Genomic DNA, 15,842 nt, shown 5'->3' with positions numbered 1-15,842 from the left:
GCCATCCCTTATTTTCTTTTATCTCTTTTTGTCTTTATCTTATAATGTGCAAAAAATAATGTTTAAGTGATTACGTATGCTACTAACTAGTTTAGCTTTTTTACATTCTGTCTCATAGTTATATATATATATTTATATATCATATTTCTTTATTTCTTCTTGACACATTAACACACACACACACACACACACACACATACACACACACACACACACACACACACACACACACACACACACACACACACACAAACACACTATCTTTCTGTCTGTCTGTATTTCTCTCTTGTGTACATACCGCTCCTCTGAAGGCAGGGCTCCATGTGCTTGCTTCTGATTGGCTGGAGAATAAAAAGATGATGTCATTCCTAGTCGGGAGCTGCGTATCCTTTTGCTGGCGTGCGCACACACACACACACAGAGGATAGAGAATGAGGGTAGAGATCCTGGTTCAGAACGAGAGTGAAAATGGGAGCAGAGAGCGAGAAGGAGGCGGCTACTGTGCTTAGAAATCGAGGCAGGGAAAAACTGTAAGGCAAACATTATGAGGGACAGACAGAGAGTGCAAACATTGGGGATTGTAAGTTACAGAGAGGAGGAGGGGGGGAAGGAGGACAGTCAAAAGACAGAGAGTGAGGGGGCTGGGAAATGAAATGAAAGAGAGGGAGGGAAAGAAGGTGGTGAGAGAGAAATGGAGAGATCCTTCCCTCTCTGAAGTGTCTGGAGGATCTGCCTTACAAACAACTAGACGGCTTTCAGTTCATCCCTCCTCTCGACACCACAAAACAAGAAGAAATCTATTTTCAATATTATGATTAGTCTACGATTAGTCTGTCGATTAATATGTCGAATTACCCAGTAGTTATTTAAAATATCATTAAATGGTAAAAAAAAAAAAATGTCCATCGTGTTTCCTGAACACCAAAATTGTGTTTAGTTTACTGTCATAGAGGAGCAAAGAAACCTGAACATTATTTACATTTAAGCAGCGGAAATTTAACATTTTTTTTTCATTGAACTGCTTCAACCAATTAAAAGATTATCAAAATAATTGGCGATTCAATTAGTAGTCGATTACTAATCAAGTAATTGTTGCAGCTCTGGTTCCAGCAGATGTTATTCTTATTAAGTATTGATTTTAGTTTTTTAAGGTTAAATATAAATTTGGTTTCAACTGTGTTTCAATAATAGTCTCCGGACCTACAGTCTTAGTAAACTGAAGTCCTTCAAAATGTTTCCAGATGTTCCAGAGCTGTCAAAATCACCAAGTCAGTGTTGACTGGGATTCGGCCCAAGACGGGAGCGGGAAATTGAAATGGTGAAAAAGGCCATTTGGGGATTCCTTTCTATCAGTCTAACTTTCTTGGGTGGTATCCTACTTTTCAACTTGGGCGAACCACGTACAGTATCAGAAACCCCAGCCACAGACTGCTCAGCCTTCATTAGCTCAGTGTTTTTGCTCTGCAGTTGTATGGTATCAGTGTGATTTATCTGTGATTTTAATGCCTTTTCTTATACATCAAATCCTGTCTACTGTGTCGCAAATTCTCCAGACGGGGGCTTTTTGGAGGGGGAAAACCCATTATCAGCTCGTGCTATTGTGTCATGTGTTCACATTTGCACAAAAATCCACCACCGCCGTCTGTCCTTGAATCTGATATGGGCTTTGTGATTTATGCTTCCCCACCACCACCCTTTTTTTGTGTAATTTATGCGGCACATTCACAAAAGGGAGGGGGTTGCCTCAATACACTCAGCTTTATGTTACCAGCAGATCAATAGAGATGCTCGCACTCTTTCCTCTCTATCTCCGTCTTTCCATCTCTCTCTCTCTTTCTCTCTCATCCACATCTGCCCAGCAGCCAATCCATCTAATGCAGTTTCCCCCTGCTTGCTCTTGCTTCATCCACATCACCTCGCATCCTCTCTCTCTCTCTCTCCCTCTCCCTCTCCCTCTCTCCCTCCTGCTGCACAGGTGATGTCATTCTTTTTCAGCTGGATTCTCCTCCCTCTCTCTCACTCTCTCCTCCGCTCCCCATTAGTGGCTGGCTTTCCACAGCGCAGCATCCCATCCACTGTAGCTTCTCTCTCCGCGGGTGGGAGAGGGAGGATCAGTGCCGGCGCGAGGTGTGAGCATTAACCCAGGGACGAGAGCTTGAAGCCGGGGGTATACGGGAGCGTGGGATCACTGGCTCCTGCCGTGGACCGTATGCATCACTGGATCTCTGTAGTGAGATAAAGAGTTGCAAAGAGACCGAGGAAAGGAGTTTGACTGACAGACAGTGAGTGAGGAGGAGGCCAGAGCTGCAGGCAAACGATACAGGCTTTTGGGAAGTGAGGGGGGATTGTTTGGACGACTTGGAGCCAGGCGAGAGGCTTCTTCCCAGGGGGCTGCAGATGCACGGACAAGCTCCTCTTTTTATCCAGCATTGGCTCATTTGTTGAGGAGGGGAACCCCTGCTTCTCTAAGGAAAGGAAAGTGAATACAGAAGAAGACAAAAAATGACTGAATGAGTTTCTGCATTTTTACCCGAAACAGGAAAATCTGCTGAACTTGGATTTTAAGTTGGATGCCTTTATCTTCTTCTACCCTGCAACCTCCCTCTCCTCTGGGATTAATGTTGAATATTCTGCAGATTCTCAGCATTCAAGGTTTCTCAGGAGAATTTTAAGCTTCCCCATTGCATTTCCTTTGAATTCTTTAGTGAAAGCGACATATGAGTGGATCTGCCTTGACTTTAAGTCTCCTCCTGTAATGACATCTGACAGTCATCCAGACAATTTTCTGTGTATTTCTCCCGAATCAACACTGACGATTTTTTTTAAATCACCCTGTAGACAATTACAGTAGAGGCATTAGCATCAGCCTTTTGCCCTCCTCTTTTACGTCTTTCTTTTTTTCATTTTTCTTCATCTGTTGGTGAACGAGGGGAAACTTCCCCTAGCTGGCACCCTCCCTCCCGTGGAAATGGCTTTCCTGGTTCGTTGCTATGCCAACTGCTTGCAGCCATGGTCCTCCAAAGTAAGCGATGTCGTAATCCCTCTTCTGGCCAGTGCTTCTGGAATAGGATGCTGCCGTGTCTGTGTGCGTATGCGTGTGTCTGTGTGTGTGTGTGTTACTGTGAGAGGGTGGGGGTGAGAGAAAATGATTTATATGCATATGACGTATATTCATTGTGTCTGTTCAGAATCACATTCATGCTTTGCTTCCTCCTTTTAATTGAATTTTAACTTTTGTATCCTGGAAAACAGTGATATCAACAAATACTGAAACAGTGCCAAATCCTTTCCAGGGCCAGTGTAAGAGGATGAATTTCAAAACTAAAAACATCTCCTGCATGTTGATTGACAAAAAAACTGGTGAAGACATTCATGTAACTATTTAGAGGTATAAAATATATCTATGATGGATATATTAATTAATATTGTATGAGATTTTTTTTTTGACTTTGCAACAATATTTTATTGTGCGTAACAGCTGCAACAAGAACACTCCTTACTTTCCAAGGAACTGACTGATTTGATGGTTTCCCAAAATTATATTTGGAAGCCCCTCTGGCTGTATATGATATTTAAAAAGAAAAAATGTTAACGTTGTATTTGGAGTTGTGCAAATCTCACAGATGATGGGATCAAAGTTGCGGAGAAGGTGGCCCTATTTATAGCGCACAAGTCTGTATTAGTTCATAAAAATGGAGGAAACTTGGTAACATAATAAGCATTGTTGGATAATTTTCGCAGATGAAGTTGCAAGGCCCTGATCTGTGCATTAACATGATGTCATCATAACCATGATGACTGGTGATCTCCATCATCTGTTTATTTTTATTGACTTTTTCCGTGTTAACCTATCTGATCTGTGTGAGCAGTCTATTTCCTCCCAGTAGTCTTCAGTGGACTGGTAATGATGTAGCTGTGTGTATAATTAACAGTTCAATGACCTAGTTGTAGTTGCTCTGAATAATCAGCCAAAGTTGGCCCAGCCTCTTGATGATGCAACGGAAACAACAACGCTAATGGATTCTTGATTCCTTTTTTCGTCGTTTGTTCTTTTTTTTTAATGTTGGGATGATCGAGGGTAAATTAATGAATGAAGTGAGTGACAGCATGCCAGGACCCCAGGTTGTCCCAGTGAAATGACTGTTACATAGATCCCAGAGTGTCTGTCTCTTTGGGAGCATCTGTCTGGGTGCTGAAAGCCTCGGAGATGTTTGTCTTCATTATGTGTGTGTGTGTGTGTGTGTGTGTGTGTGTGTGTGTGTGTGTGTGTGTGTGTGTGTGTGTGTGTGTGTGTGTGTGTGTGTGTGTGTGTGTCTGTGTGTGTGTCTGTGTGTGTGTCTGTGTGCGTGTTTGTGTGTCTGTCTGCCTGTCTGTGTGTGTGAGAGTGTGCTGCACATGCTTTCAGTAGGATAAGTAATAATTAGGTCTCTGGAGATAAAGGTGTTAAAGCGAGACGATGTTCGGTACAAGATAACACATTAAATCTGTACCACAAAAGAACTTCGTATTAAATACCTTATTAATCGTCTTTATCACCTTGCATCTCTTGTGATATCCAAATTATGCATAGATCCCCCACTGTTTGGAAATGGGTGAGTGTCACTTTTTTCCCCTACAACTAGGACCTGACTTACTGTAAAAAGAAGTTAGGGAGATACTGATAAGGATGTCTTAAATGTAATTATTAAAGCATTGCATTAAGATAGTGTACTGAGGTCATATTTTAGTCTGCAACTAGCAAATATTTTCTTTTTCGATTCATCTACCGATGAATCAATTCATTTTTAACATAAAAAAAAACTGTGAAAAACACCTGCTGTAATTCCAACGTGAATCCTTCATGTAGTTTGTTTTGTCTGCTTACCTTTACAGATCCACTAAATCAATAATTCACTGTCAAGTGTCAAGTAAAAACGTAAACTAATATATCTGTGTGTTATTACCAGGCCCATCTGTGCTTTATGACTCGAGCATCTCATTTATCTTCATGTCTACAGACAATGAGGTTTTATCCAGCACGGCCTGTTTGAAGTCCATAGTTAATTGGTCAGCGTCCGCGATGAGCCCACCTTTCACAAAGGTTAATGAAGTTTCCCTTTGCCTCCTATTAGGTAGCATGTGCTTCGTCTGGAGGTACAGTATGCAATTAAAAACACTGCAGTCGGGTTAGAGGGGGGTGTAGGTGGAGGACGGAGAGTGAGCGGGTGGTCTGCAAAGGGATTTAAAGTCTCTGGGAAGGTTTTGTGAACTCATTCACTGGGATCTTGGGGTAGGAGGGGTGAGGAAGGGAAAAAAGAAGAAGAGCAATGTTTAAGGGAGGAGAAAGAAAGAAAGAAGGAACAACATCAGTGAGGAAGAGAAAACCTCTGAAGCAGTCATTTTTATTCCACAAGAGGTTCTCACAGTTTTATCATCGACTGCCCTCTCAGAATAGCAGCCAATTATTTTCGCGAGAAGTTGGTCTCTTTTTAGTTTTGGCTGATCTGCGCTGGCGAGGATTGGTGATTTGATTCACCGCAGTGACGTTGGATTCATCTTGAAATGGAAAAGCCACTAAGTTGAGCCGGATCCTCCACCAAGGCCAAACAATCCTAGATATGTCTGATTTCCTGAGAAACTGAAGCCGGTTTTCCAGTAATTTTTACCAGGGGACTGGCAGGAAAACTCTACCAAGTTTGGTGCGTAATCTTGCTGAAAAAATGAGCAAACAGGGACACACAGCTGAAAACATAACGTTTTGATGGAGGTAGGGAATGATTCACCAGTCTGTACAGCACCCGGGTAGTTTATGGAAGCTCTGCATCAAGTAAATTTGAAAATGATCTAGCTTAGATGTTATTAGTCTGAACACTGCACAAGTTGTCTAACTATAAGAGATCGGAGAGAGACAAAAGTCGAGAGCAGGATGTTATTTAACTGAAATGAATCACTTAGTTCTACTTCTTCTTTTCTACAGCCTTGTATTCAACATATTTGGGGAACTGCAGCTCTTATATAGCATGGCCAACTCTCTTGTTCTGACATCAGTGAATAGTTATTGAAATATTGACTGTGTGGTTGGAAATTTGGCATCAGATGACAGACAGCAAAATGTAGGCCAGTGCTGCACTGTGGGACCAGTAGAGCAGTAGATAGGCATTGAGCAGTTATGAGGTCTAGATTTTATTTTTATTTTACGTCTCCAATAAACAACACAGGACAAAAAAAGAAGATCCTCTCCTCTTAGGAAAGCAGTGAGCGCATGTTTTATACAAGAAGCCTTATAGTATTGTGCTTTGGGGCGAACTGTCCCTTTAAATCACGTCCCGCTCATCCCGGCAGAAAACCACTCACGTCCTCCCGCTGCTGAAAGACTTGTCAGAATTGTTCTGCTGCCGAACCCTCTGACCCTTCCTGCTGCTTACATGGGACCTGTTTTCTCCCAAGCTTTTCTCTCACTCACCTTTTATTCATCTCGTTCACTCTTATCCTTCTGTCGTTATTGTTTTTTAGTGAGGACTTCCTGCGGCCTTCCTCTTTCCTCCCTCTTCTCATCTGTTTTTAGAAAAGGGGCTTGTCCATCAACTGCAACATCTCTACTACATCTCTTTGTCCCAGTCTCTCTCTCTCCTTACCCATCTATTATTTAAACATCAATAATGGGGCCTGTTGTTGTTGACGTTGTTGCCAGGCTGATGCTGCCGTTGTTGCTGCCCCTGCTGGGCTGTCTCCTCACTCAACTGCCGCTTCATGTCTATATAAATCACACCAGCTCCTTTCTGAAACCATCTGCAGCTCCATACATCCAACCTCTGCTCTCTGTTTCTGAAGCCTGCGCCACCCAATTGCTCGTTACCCTTCCAGATGGCTTGTGTGTTCTTTTCACTCTTCTCTATGATGCTTGACAGTCGTGTGTGCACTTGAAATCACATCTAAAAGTTGGCAACCTCGCAAGATGGTGTCTCCTAAACGCAGCGGGAAGGAAATAAATATTTTAATCGTATTATCTCATAATTGGTGTAAGAGATCTAATCTACACAGAAATACCTCCCAATGATGTCACCATGATACAGAGAAGGAAGTCAAACTGACATCTGAGACTCCTTAAAAAAAATGTATTGACTTAAGTTTTGGGAGAAAAGGACCAATGTGTATTGGTCTTTCGAGAAACTGCAGGAATCATAAATTGTCTCTCTTTTCCTACTCAAGGGAAAGAGATGACATTATTCATTCATGCGATTCTTTTCCCACCATCATTCATCTCTAACCGCATTAGCTTTTGCTTTGTAAAAAAAATAACACATTGTGTTGCACAACAGCACATAAGTCAGAATGAAAGTAGTTGTGATAATTCCCCACTCTGGGCTGCAGAGTCCCCCTGGCAGAGTGCTGCAGGTCCCGACTCAGGTCGATCCAGGCTGTTGCCTCTGCCCCCCCCCCCCCCCCCCCCCCCCCCCCCCCGCGATCAATGGTCCTTGCTGAACATTGGCATAATCAGTTTGTGGACCCACGCTGTGCTGAATAGTAATGGGGGTATTGGGATCATTGTTAGGGGAGAGCTACACTGGGATGATGTATTCAGTGCCAGGCCAGGAAGGGCCCGACTGATGGACAGGTAGGCAAAGTGACAGGCATATATAAATCATTTGCTCAAAGCGTTAAAAGTAAAACGCAGCATATGTAATCAGACTAGATGCAACCAGTTCAGTTAACGCTGAGTACTTAGTAGTAATTTCTCGGGGGAACAAAGTACCAAAGTTAACAAAAAAATAAAACTTCACTTATCTGCTGTTCAGTGTTGACAAACTTCGTTCCGTTTAAACGGCTAAATGCACTATTTGATTCAAGGCACAATTACTGGCCTACCATTCATCATCGCATCAGAAAGGATAGGTAGCTACATTAAACTGTTGAACCTCTATCGAGTGGAATAAGGGGATTAATTATTCTCTAGTACAGTCTATTGACCCCTTTACTCCGCACTGTGGCTTCCTGCCCAGACGGCGCTACGTGTCGGTATTAGCCGACTCACGCCTCGCTAGCTTGTCACTTTTTTCAAGACGCTACGTGTTAAAAGTTTACACCTCCAATAATCACCGTACTGATTTAAATTCAACAATGAAACGAGTTGATTTTTGGAATTCAATTACAATCTCGAGCAAAGAGAGTAGCGAACAAAGAATTTTCTTGTGCATCATGTTGAAGGTTATTTTGTAGTCCAGAGGGTTAAGGTATAGTAATAAAAACCTTCCAAACTGACAAAATGCTCAGAAGACTGCGAACTAGAGGGTAGGAATACCAGTGGCTTGTATATGTCTATTTCAGATCAAATCAAGCCCGGTACATGCAAATTAGCTTCCTTTAACAAAGAAGGTGACATTTAGATACAGATGGAGGCCAGAGGGGTCGAGGCGATTTCACCCTGTGTAATCAAAAAGCTTTCAAACTGAATAAATAAGCATGAATAATAGACATTATAGTTTATGAGACTTGCTGTGCGGAAAAATAAGTGTAAAGTTGGCCTGAAATTTTTGTTTTATTTTAAACAACAGCTCCCAGCCTCTTAGACGCAGTCAACATCTTGTAGAAAGAGAGGCTGTCAAGCACAAAATGCACTTTGTAATCCTTTGCATTATCAGATCAGCATATGGGAAACTGCAGACTCCATTATAGGAATATTGGATAGTTGCACTGTGGCTCCCCTGGTACCTGGATATGTTGACATAACCATTTTTTTCTGTGCACTAAGAGGCTGACCTTTGCCAGGTGATGTAATGTCACAGCCTCTTCACATTGGCCTTGGCAGATTTGCTCTGACCTCAGGTCCACAGACAGGCTGATTGATGAACTGATAGCAGCCAAACAGGGTGTCAAGGTAATGTGGCCTTAGAGGCCAGAGAGATGGGGGGGGGGGCAACACTGTTGTTGCCTCTGACTGTGAGGCAACATTAGAGAAAGAAAGAGAAAGGGCTTTTAGCATGCCGAGGGAGGTCTAGGATATCAAATGCACAGGATGTAGGGGTGATAAAGATCGATATGGGTTGCATTAGGCCAGGCCAGGCCCAACTCACCTCCCATAAGTCATAAATTATGATTCGACTCTTAACAAAAACACACGTTGTTGCATTTTCTTTCTTTCTCATTAATGTACATTTCTTATATATATATATACAATCAAGTCTCTTCGTAAGTCTGGAAAAATATATTGAAAAATAAAACAAATACCATCTCATTAAACAGGCACAACAACAACACAGTCTTTCTGGCTTGCCATGGTACGAAACAAAAATTGTGTTAAGGAGCAGATTTGCTGCTTGATGGCATTTTCGGAGATCAATAACTGTAAGCGACAAAAGATTTTGCATCTGTGTCAAAAGAGTCATACGTTGATATTTCATTCCACATATTTTCGGGTGATGTACCACCACATAATGAATACAATTAATAACTAGTCATCTGTTTAAAAGAATATGAAAATAAACATAAAAAATGTGCCTAGTATAAATACTTTACTTCCTTAATTTGCATGAGAGCACCAATTCCAGTCCTATTTTTTGACGCAGGCGAAGGTCCAACCAATTTCTACTGAGGGAAAAGGCACTTGTTTACCACACTTTACCTTTTGACACAGAAGTAAGTTTCAGTGGCCACAGTGATCGGGGCAAGTGTACTGAATGGTGTATTAACTGTCCATTAGGTATGATAGGCTGAAATATAAGAGTGAAAAGGCCACTCGGGCCCTGTATGCATTAAAAGCCCCAAACTGGTCAACATTACTGGACTAATTGGACTGAAGTGAGGCTGCTCATGTAGGGACACACTCACTGGCCTTGTGTGCTGTGCGCACAAAAACACACTCACACACACATTGTTACAGGTCACCCTTGGGGACCTATGTGTCTAGTCTAACCCTGATCTAAACCACTCACCCAAAGATTATCTTCTTTTCACAACTGGGGACACAGCTTTTGTTCCTAATTGGATAAGTCATCCCCAATTGACTGGTTGACACACACACACACACACACTCACACACTCACGCACACACACACACACACACACACACACAAAGAGCTACTTACTGGCACTCTGCAATGTACACATAAATTACATTTAATATATACAGAATCCACCCACTCAAGTCTGTCAGTCATGAGCTACTACCCCCCACCCTTACACACAAACACACACACACACACACACACACAGACTAGTGATGATATTTTAACCAGCCATTGCCACAACCCCATCCCCCAATTTCACTTGCTCACATTATCTCACTACTATTGATCTGCATCCTGTCTCCTGCCCGCACAACAAGAGAGCCTTAACAGGATCATTTTCATGCATGAATACATGATGGGATGGATGGTTGATAGCTCTGTGGCTGTTTGTGAATTTGTGAAATAGATAAAATAGAGAGAGAGAGAGAGAGAGAGAGAGAGAGAGAGTGTGCAGGTGTGAATGTGCCTGTATGAAAACAAAAACAAACAAAAGTGATTGGGCAAGACGAGAGGCTTTCATAAAATCTATTAATTTGCTCATAAATCATCATTTTCTAATATGCAGAATAACACAGACATAAATCAAAGTGAAAAACCAGCCTCTCTAGCAAGCTTCCTTTTTTTTGTAACTGGGACCCTTTGCTGCTGAGGTTAATAGGTTATACCCGCTTTTGGATATTGCAAAGCATATTTTAGCATTCTGAGTTTCACACTGAATATTTTAGTATTCAATATCCTGCATATTAAACTCCTTTTGAATACAGATGCACATCTATAGACACTGTGAGACGTCTTGGCAGCAGCGCGGAATGTCCACGTCAAAACAACAAATGATTATGAATTCAGACCATGATGGAAAGACCACCAGCACAGTTCAGCTCATATCTAGAAGTTGCTTTTGGCTTCCTTTTGTTGTCAAGATAAAATAAGGTAAAATAATAATGTGCCTGATACATGTGTGAGCTCGGGACGAGGTTTTGGTCAGTGGGCACACAGAGTTAATTTCCTGTCCTGCCAACGGTACAGATTTTGTTCTCCGCTCGGTCTGGACCGAGGTGATTGGAGCAGGATCCAACACTACCACAAAAAAAACCCCACAGGAGAACCACTGGGTGGGGCTGCCCCTCCACCCGGGCCCCTGGGTCAACCTGTAGGGGTGCCAGGGACGCGCTGCATGTGTGTGTAAGTAAAGTGTGGTTGGTCGGGCTGCAGGGCAGGAAGCATCTGTTAACAGAGGGGAGCCAGGAGGTGTGTGTGTGTGTGTGTGTGTGTGTGTGTGTGTGTGTGTGTGTGTGTGTGTGTGTGTGTGTGTGTGTGTGTGTGTGTGTGTGTGTGTTTGGATGTACAATGTGCACATGGTTTTCTTTATTAGTGTGTGTGTGTGTGTGTGTGTGTGTGTGTGTGTGTGTGTGTGTGTGTGTGTGTGTGTGTGTGTGTGTGTGTGTGTGTTTGTGTGTGTGTGTGTGTGTGTGTGTGTGTGTGTGCATGTGCACAAATGTATTTGTTTCAGTATTAAAGCCAAGTGTTTAGCCTTCCCCCCTGTATCCGGCAGACCTGGCCATGGCCCACCTTCCTCAGGGGCCCAGACAGAGGCGCCTTGCAGCTTCCTGTAACACACAAACAGACCAAAAAATGTTGATAGTGAACAGGAATCAAATTCCATATTAGACACCATGACATACCATATTAAACTTTTCTGAAGACCAGTATTTTACCTCAACAGTTGGAGACATCAACACCCGACATTTTCCTTTGGCATAACTCGAATTTTATTATTGTAATTTCATTAAATCAAGCCAGTGAATCCGTACCATCATACAGGACACATAAGGTCTAAATAATATCACTAAAGCTGCAGCAACTTCTCCAAATACTGAGAAGTATAGATGTATCACTTTAAATAATCCCCATCAAAATCACATATAGATCCTCTACCATAGCACCAATGTGTTTCCTAGCTGTTCTGCCGGAGCAGGAAGATAAATTGTGATAATGGCGGTATAGAAAAAAGATAAATGAGGGAACAAGAGAGAAGATGGATGAGAGAAAAAGTATAGCTGAATTAAAAATAAACATGAAAATATGGATTATACTTGCGCCATCAGACAATCCATTAACTGTTAGGCAATGTCAACTTGATTCAAAAACTGTTTTTATTTCATGCTGAAAATCTCCTCGCCCAGATGTTAAAGCGATTAGAGGAGGCGGGCAGACGGCAGAGAGGTCTGCGGTGGCTTCATTTATTCCTTTCAGAAATATCCGATTGAAACACACAAAACGCCGTCTCTAGATGGCAACTGGAAGGAATTTCCATTGAAGCCTGGCTTGTAATACCATCAGTCCTCCAGAGGAGAATACTTGACTCTGCAGAGGTGGCGACCCAGACTAATTACCCTCTTCACTGTGTAAGCCAGCAGAAGACTGAATGGGTGGTAGAGACTGTCTGCATGGGCTGAATGAGCATCCCGCCAATTACCAACCAAGACAATTCAGACTGGTGGAGTTCCTTCTGATGATGAGAATTGAGCTGAAATATAATTTATTGTTGTTATTAGTACTAACCCAAACATTTATGTAATATCTCAGGATGGTATTTAGCAGCAGAGTGTAATTTTTGTTGCATGAGGTGGAGGCAGACAAGTAATGACGTGTTCAGGGTTTGAAACTCAAGTTTGGGACTTTATTTTGAACTGGTTAACTGTCTTGATTGACTTGACTTATGTACATCCCTTACTGATTTTCAATATTTTCCATTTATCTGTGGAAATACACACTCAGTTCCATCACCAGTAAGCTATATATCAATAGCAACACTTCAGGATAGTGATCAGCGTACGTGTCATTCCCAAACCGAGCACACAAAATCACTCATACACGCCTGCGCAGTCCATTGTTTGAGGGTTAATTCCTGTGTTTGGTTATGCAGTGAATGTGTTCAGGATTTTGTTGATTCATTTTACATGAAATGAGGGCAAACAAAGCACACACACACACACACACACACACCCTCTCCTTTCCTTTTTCATATTTCCTTCAATTTCTGTTTATCTGTCTTTCCTCTCCTCCCAGTGTGTCTCCATCTCTTCATCTCTCTCTCTCTCCGTCATCACTCTCAGACAACTGGGGCAAAAGTCACAGGCCTTTGGCAGTGCCTGGTGACAGTGCCATTCAGCATCCGGTCTTTCACAATACTGGCACAGCAAAGTGTGAAAACTGCCAACGAATGACTCTTTATCCAGTGTAGAAAGCCTGCCCAGCCAATATCTATCCAGCGCTAGAAACTTGCCAAACGGTGATTGTTGAACCTTGCACCTCCCAAACCTGCTCCTGCCAAATCACAGGTTTCGGGGGGGTTGGTTTGTTTTTTCCTCCAACTCTAATTATAAAATGTGTTTCAGAGAGGAATTTCGAGGAAATGAGTTGCTATGCAGAATCCCTGTTTTTTTGCGCTGGAATAGGTATAGTTTGTTCTTTCAAACTGTCCTACTTTCAGGCTCCAACCGTTAGCGTTTCATTTTCCCTTTCAAATTATTTTTAGCATTTGTTGTTTGCAGTAGACAGACTAATTTTCACACAGTTAATTAAATGCAGGAAGTGTTTTTTGCAACAATAACAGAATCAGCATTGTGCAGCTTCAGTGTGAGTTGCTCCTTGCTGCCGTTCACTCAAACAATATGTTGTCTCTCCTCCCTCCCTTTTGCAAGAAGAAGGCGTTTTTCTCCTTGTGGAGAGCAAGTCTCGTTCTTAATATGGTGTGCTCCAGAAATTTAGTTTTGTAGGATCCATACAATTAAGGGGAGAAACTTCAAAGCAGCAGAGCCCAAGAGATCACAGTCACACCAAACCTCTGCATCCTGCATTTCCCAAAATGCAACCTGATAGCATCTTTCTTTACACTATCTCTTCCTGGTAAAATTCCCACATCAATCAAGCTCCACAGCCTCAGATTGTGACACAGTCTTCCTGTTATACAGTAGATGTTTGTTTGACTTGAGACTCAGCAGTAAGTGGAAAAATAGAATCAGTAAATAAACTACAATTATATTTATTGCTGGACAGAGAATATCAATTAGACCATTATTGAACCCAGATCCAACGTCCTTAAAAAGACAACCCCTAATAAGATACAGACTTAGTGACCATAAACTTGTTATTTGAACTGATTGGCGTGACAGAGGAAGAACAAAGAGAATTTGTATCCATTCGGGTAACGGGAGAAGTTTAGACCAAATTTCATTTCATCAAAAACTTTTATTTTACAAAATACAAAAAAACAAAAAACATTTGGAAGATTTATTCCTCAGATTCAACCAGACTTTTTGGCGCTCCCAGGAGACGCATTAACTCAAAACTTTCTGGAATAAGTCAGCACTTGAGTGCAACTGACAGGAGAATACGTTGCTGCATGTCCCAGAGCAAGACATATTTCAGTCTGAGATACTTTTCTCTTTTCTTTAATTACATTTTTTATTATTTACTATTTATATTCCATTGGTTTGATGTGACTTTTTGCTCTGGCAACATATTTGATCCAAAACATTGTGCCAATAAACTGATTAAAATGAGAATGCATGGTGTATGCTTTCTCTTCTCTTCTGTCCTCTTCTCTTCTCTTGACAGTAGTCTTCAGCCCCCCCCCACCTCCCTCTCCCTTCTCTCTCTCTTCCCCTCTCTTTCTCTGTGGCCTGTCTGCTTTGGCAGTTGTCACCTTTAATTCCAACTTCAATTCATTACATCTCTCCTTGGCCCAACTGGTACAGACTCTCTCGGTCTCTCTCTCACACACACACACACACACACACACACTGCCATGGTGCCAGAGATATGGTAGTAGTCTGGACTGAGGTAGAATTGGATTCTTCAGAGAACATTTGAGACCTTTTTATCTTCATCTGTTCCCCGTCCTTCGCCCCTCGCCGTTAGTCCCCTCTCTATTATATGCTCTGCCTCGCTCTCTTCAACTCTGCTACTTTTGTGCTCACGCACGCACGCACGCACGCACACACACACACACACACACACACACACACACACACACACACACACACACACATAATCCTGTCTCATCATATGCCGCACTTTGCCTTTCTCACCGTCTCCTCTTTCCTTTTGACTCACTCAGTCTCACTCACATCAGGTCTCTGTATTTTCTCTCCCCATCTCCATCCCTCTCCCTCCCTGCACTGTATCTCAATGCAGCCGTCTGTCGACTTGCCAGTAATGGAGTAGATGCTATGCATGGCTGTGTGCTGAGGATATTCAAAAAGCTCAGTCTATGTTTTACTCAACTTTGACCGTAGATGTTTCCAGTTCATATATGGAGTATGTGAACTCACATGCTGCATAAATGGGCGTTTCACAACACCGCCACCCTCTTACAATGTCAGACCAAGCCAACTGTGGCCTCAGCTGATCAAAGGTTTCTGCCGTGCCATGGGGCAAAATCTGGAGCGTGTGTGTGTGTGTGTGTGTGTGTGTGTGTGTGTGTGTGTGTGTGTGTGTGTGTGTGTGTGTGTGTGTGTGTGTGTGTGTGTGTGTGTGTGTGTGTGTGTGTGTGTCAATGTGTCAATATTCTCACCTGGCTCGTATGATTTCACTTTTCCTTGCTCCCTTTGATGCAGAATTGCATGTTGATTTGAAATGTGGGTTGATACAGTGGTAGAAAATATACAAGAGTAGAAAACAGCTCCCCCAAAAAACAGACAGAATGCGGTGAAGGCGACAGAGTGTAAGACTGAAGTAGTGACATGGAAATTGGGAAGTGGCGGCTGTAATGAGGGAGAGAGAGTTGGGAGAGTTAATAACCAAGACAGTCAATGCGAAGAGGTGAGACGGGTCGAAAAGAGACGCTGAGGCTCA

General features: G+C 42.4%; 1 protein-coding gene across 11 annotated transcripts in view; it reads left to right on the top strand.

Annotated features, from left to right (window-relative positions):
- rapgef6 (Rap guanine nucleotide exchange factor (GEF) 6) overlaps positions 1-15,842 on the top strand; it is a 126,248-nt gene that overhangs the window by 57,827 nt on the left and 52,579 nt on the right. Inside the window, exon 1 of one of the 11 annotated variants that reach the window (XM_035625882.2) lies at positions 1,979-3,022. The exons of the other annotated variants lie outside the window; for them this stretch is intronic. Within the exon in view, the coding sequence (XP_035481775.1) occupies positions 2,969-3,022 (54 nt within the window). The 5' untranslated portion in view covers positions 1,979-2,968. Of the gene's footprint in view, positions 1-1,978; positions 3,023-15,842 lie in introns of those variants that run through there. 11 annotated transcript variants of the gene reach the window in all.

The sequence above is a fragment of the Scophthalmus maximus genome, chromosome 2 (assembly GCF_022379125.1).
Source record: "Scophthalmus maximus strain ysfricsl-2021 chromosome 2, ASM2237912v1, whole genome shotgun sequence".
Lineage (NCBI taxonomy): Eukaryota > Metazoa > Chordata > Actinopteri > Pleuronectiformes > Scophthalmidae > Scophthalmus > Scophthalmus maximus.
This window is presented reverse-complemented; position numbering and strand designations above follow the sequence as displayed.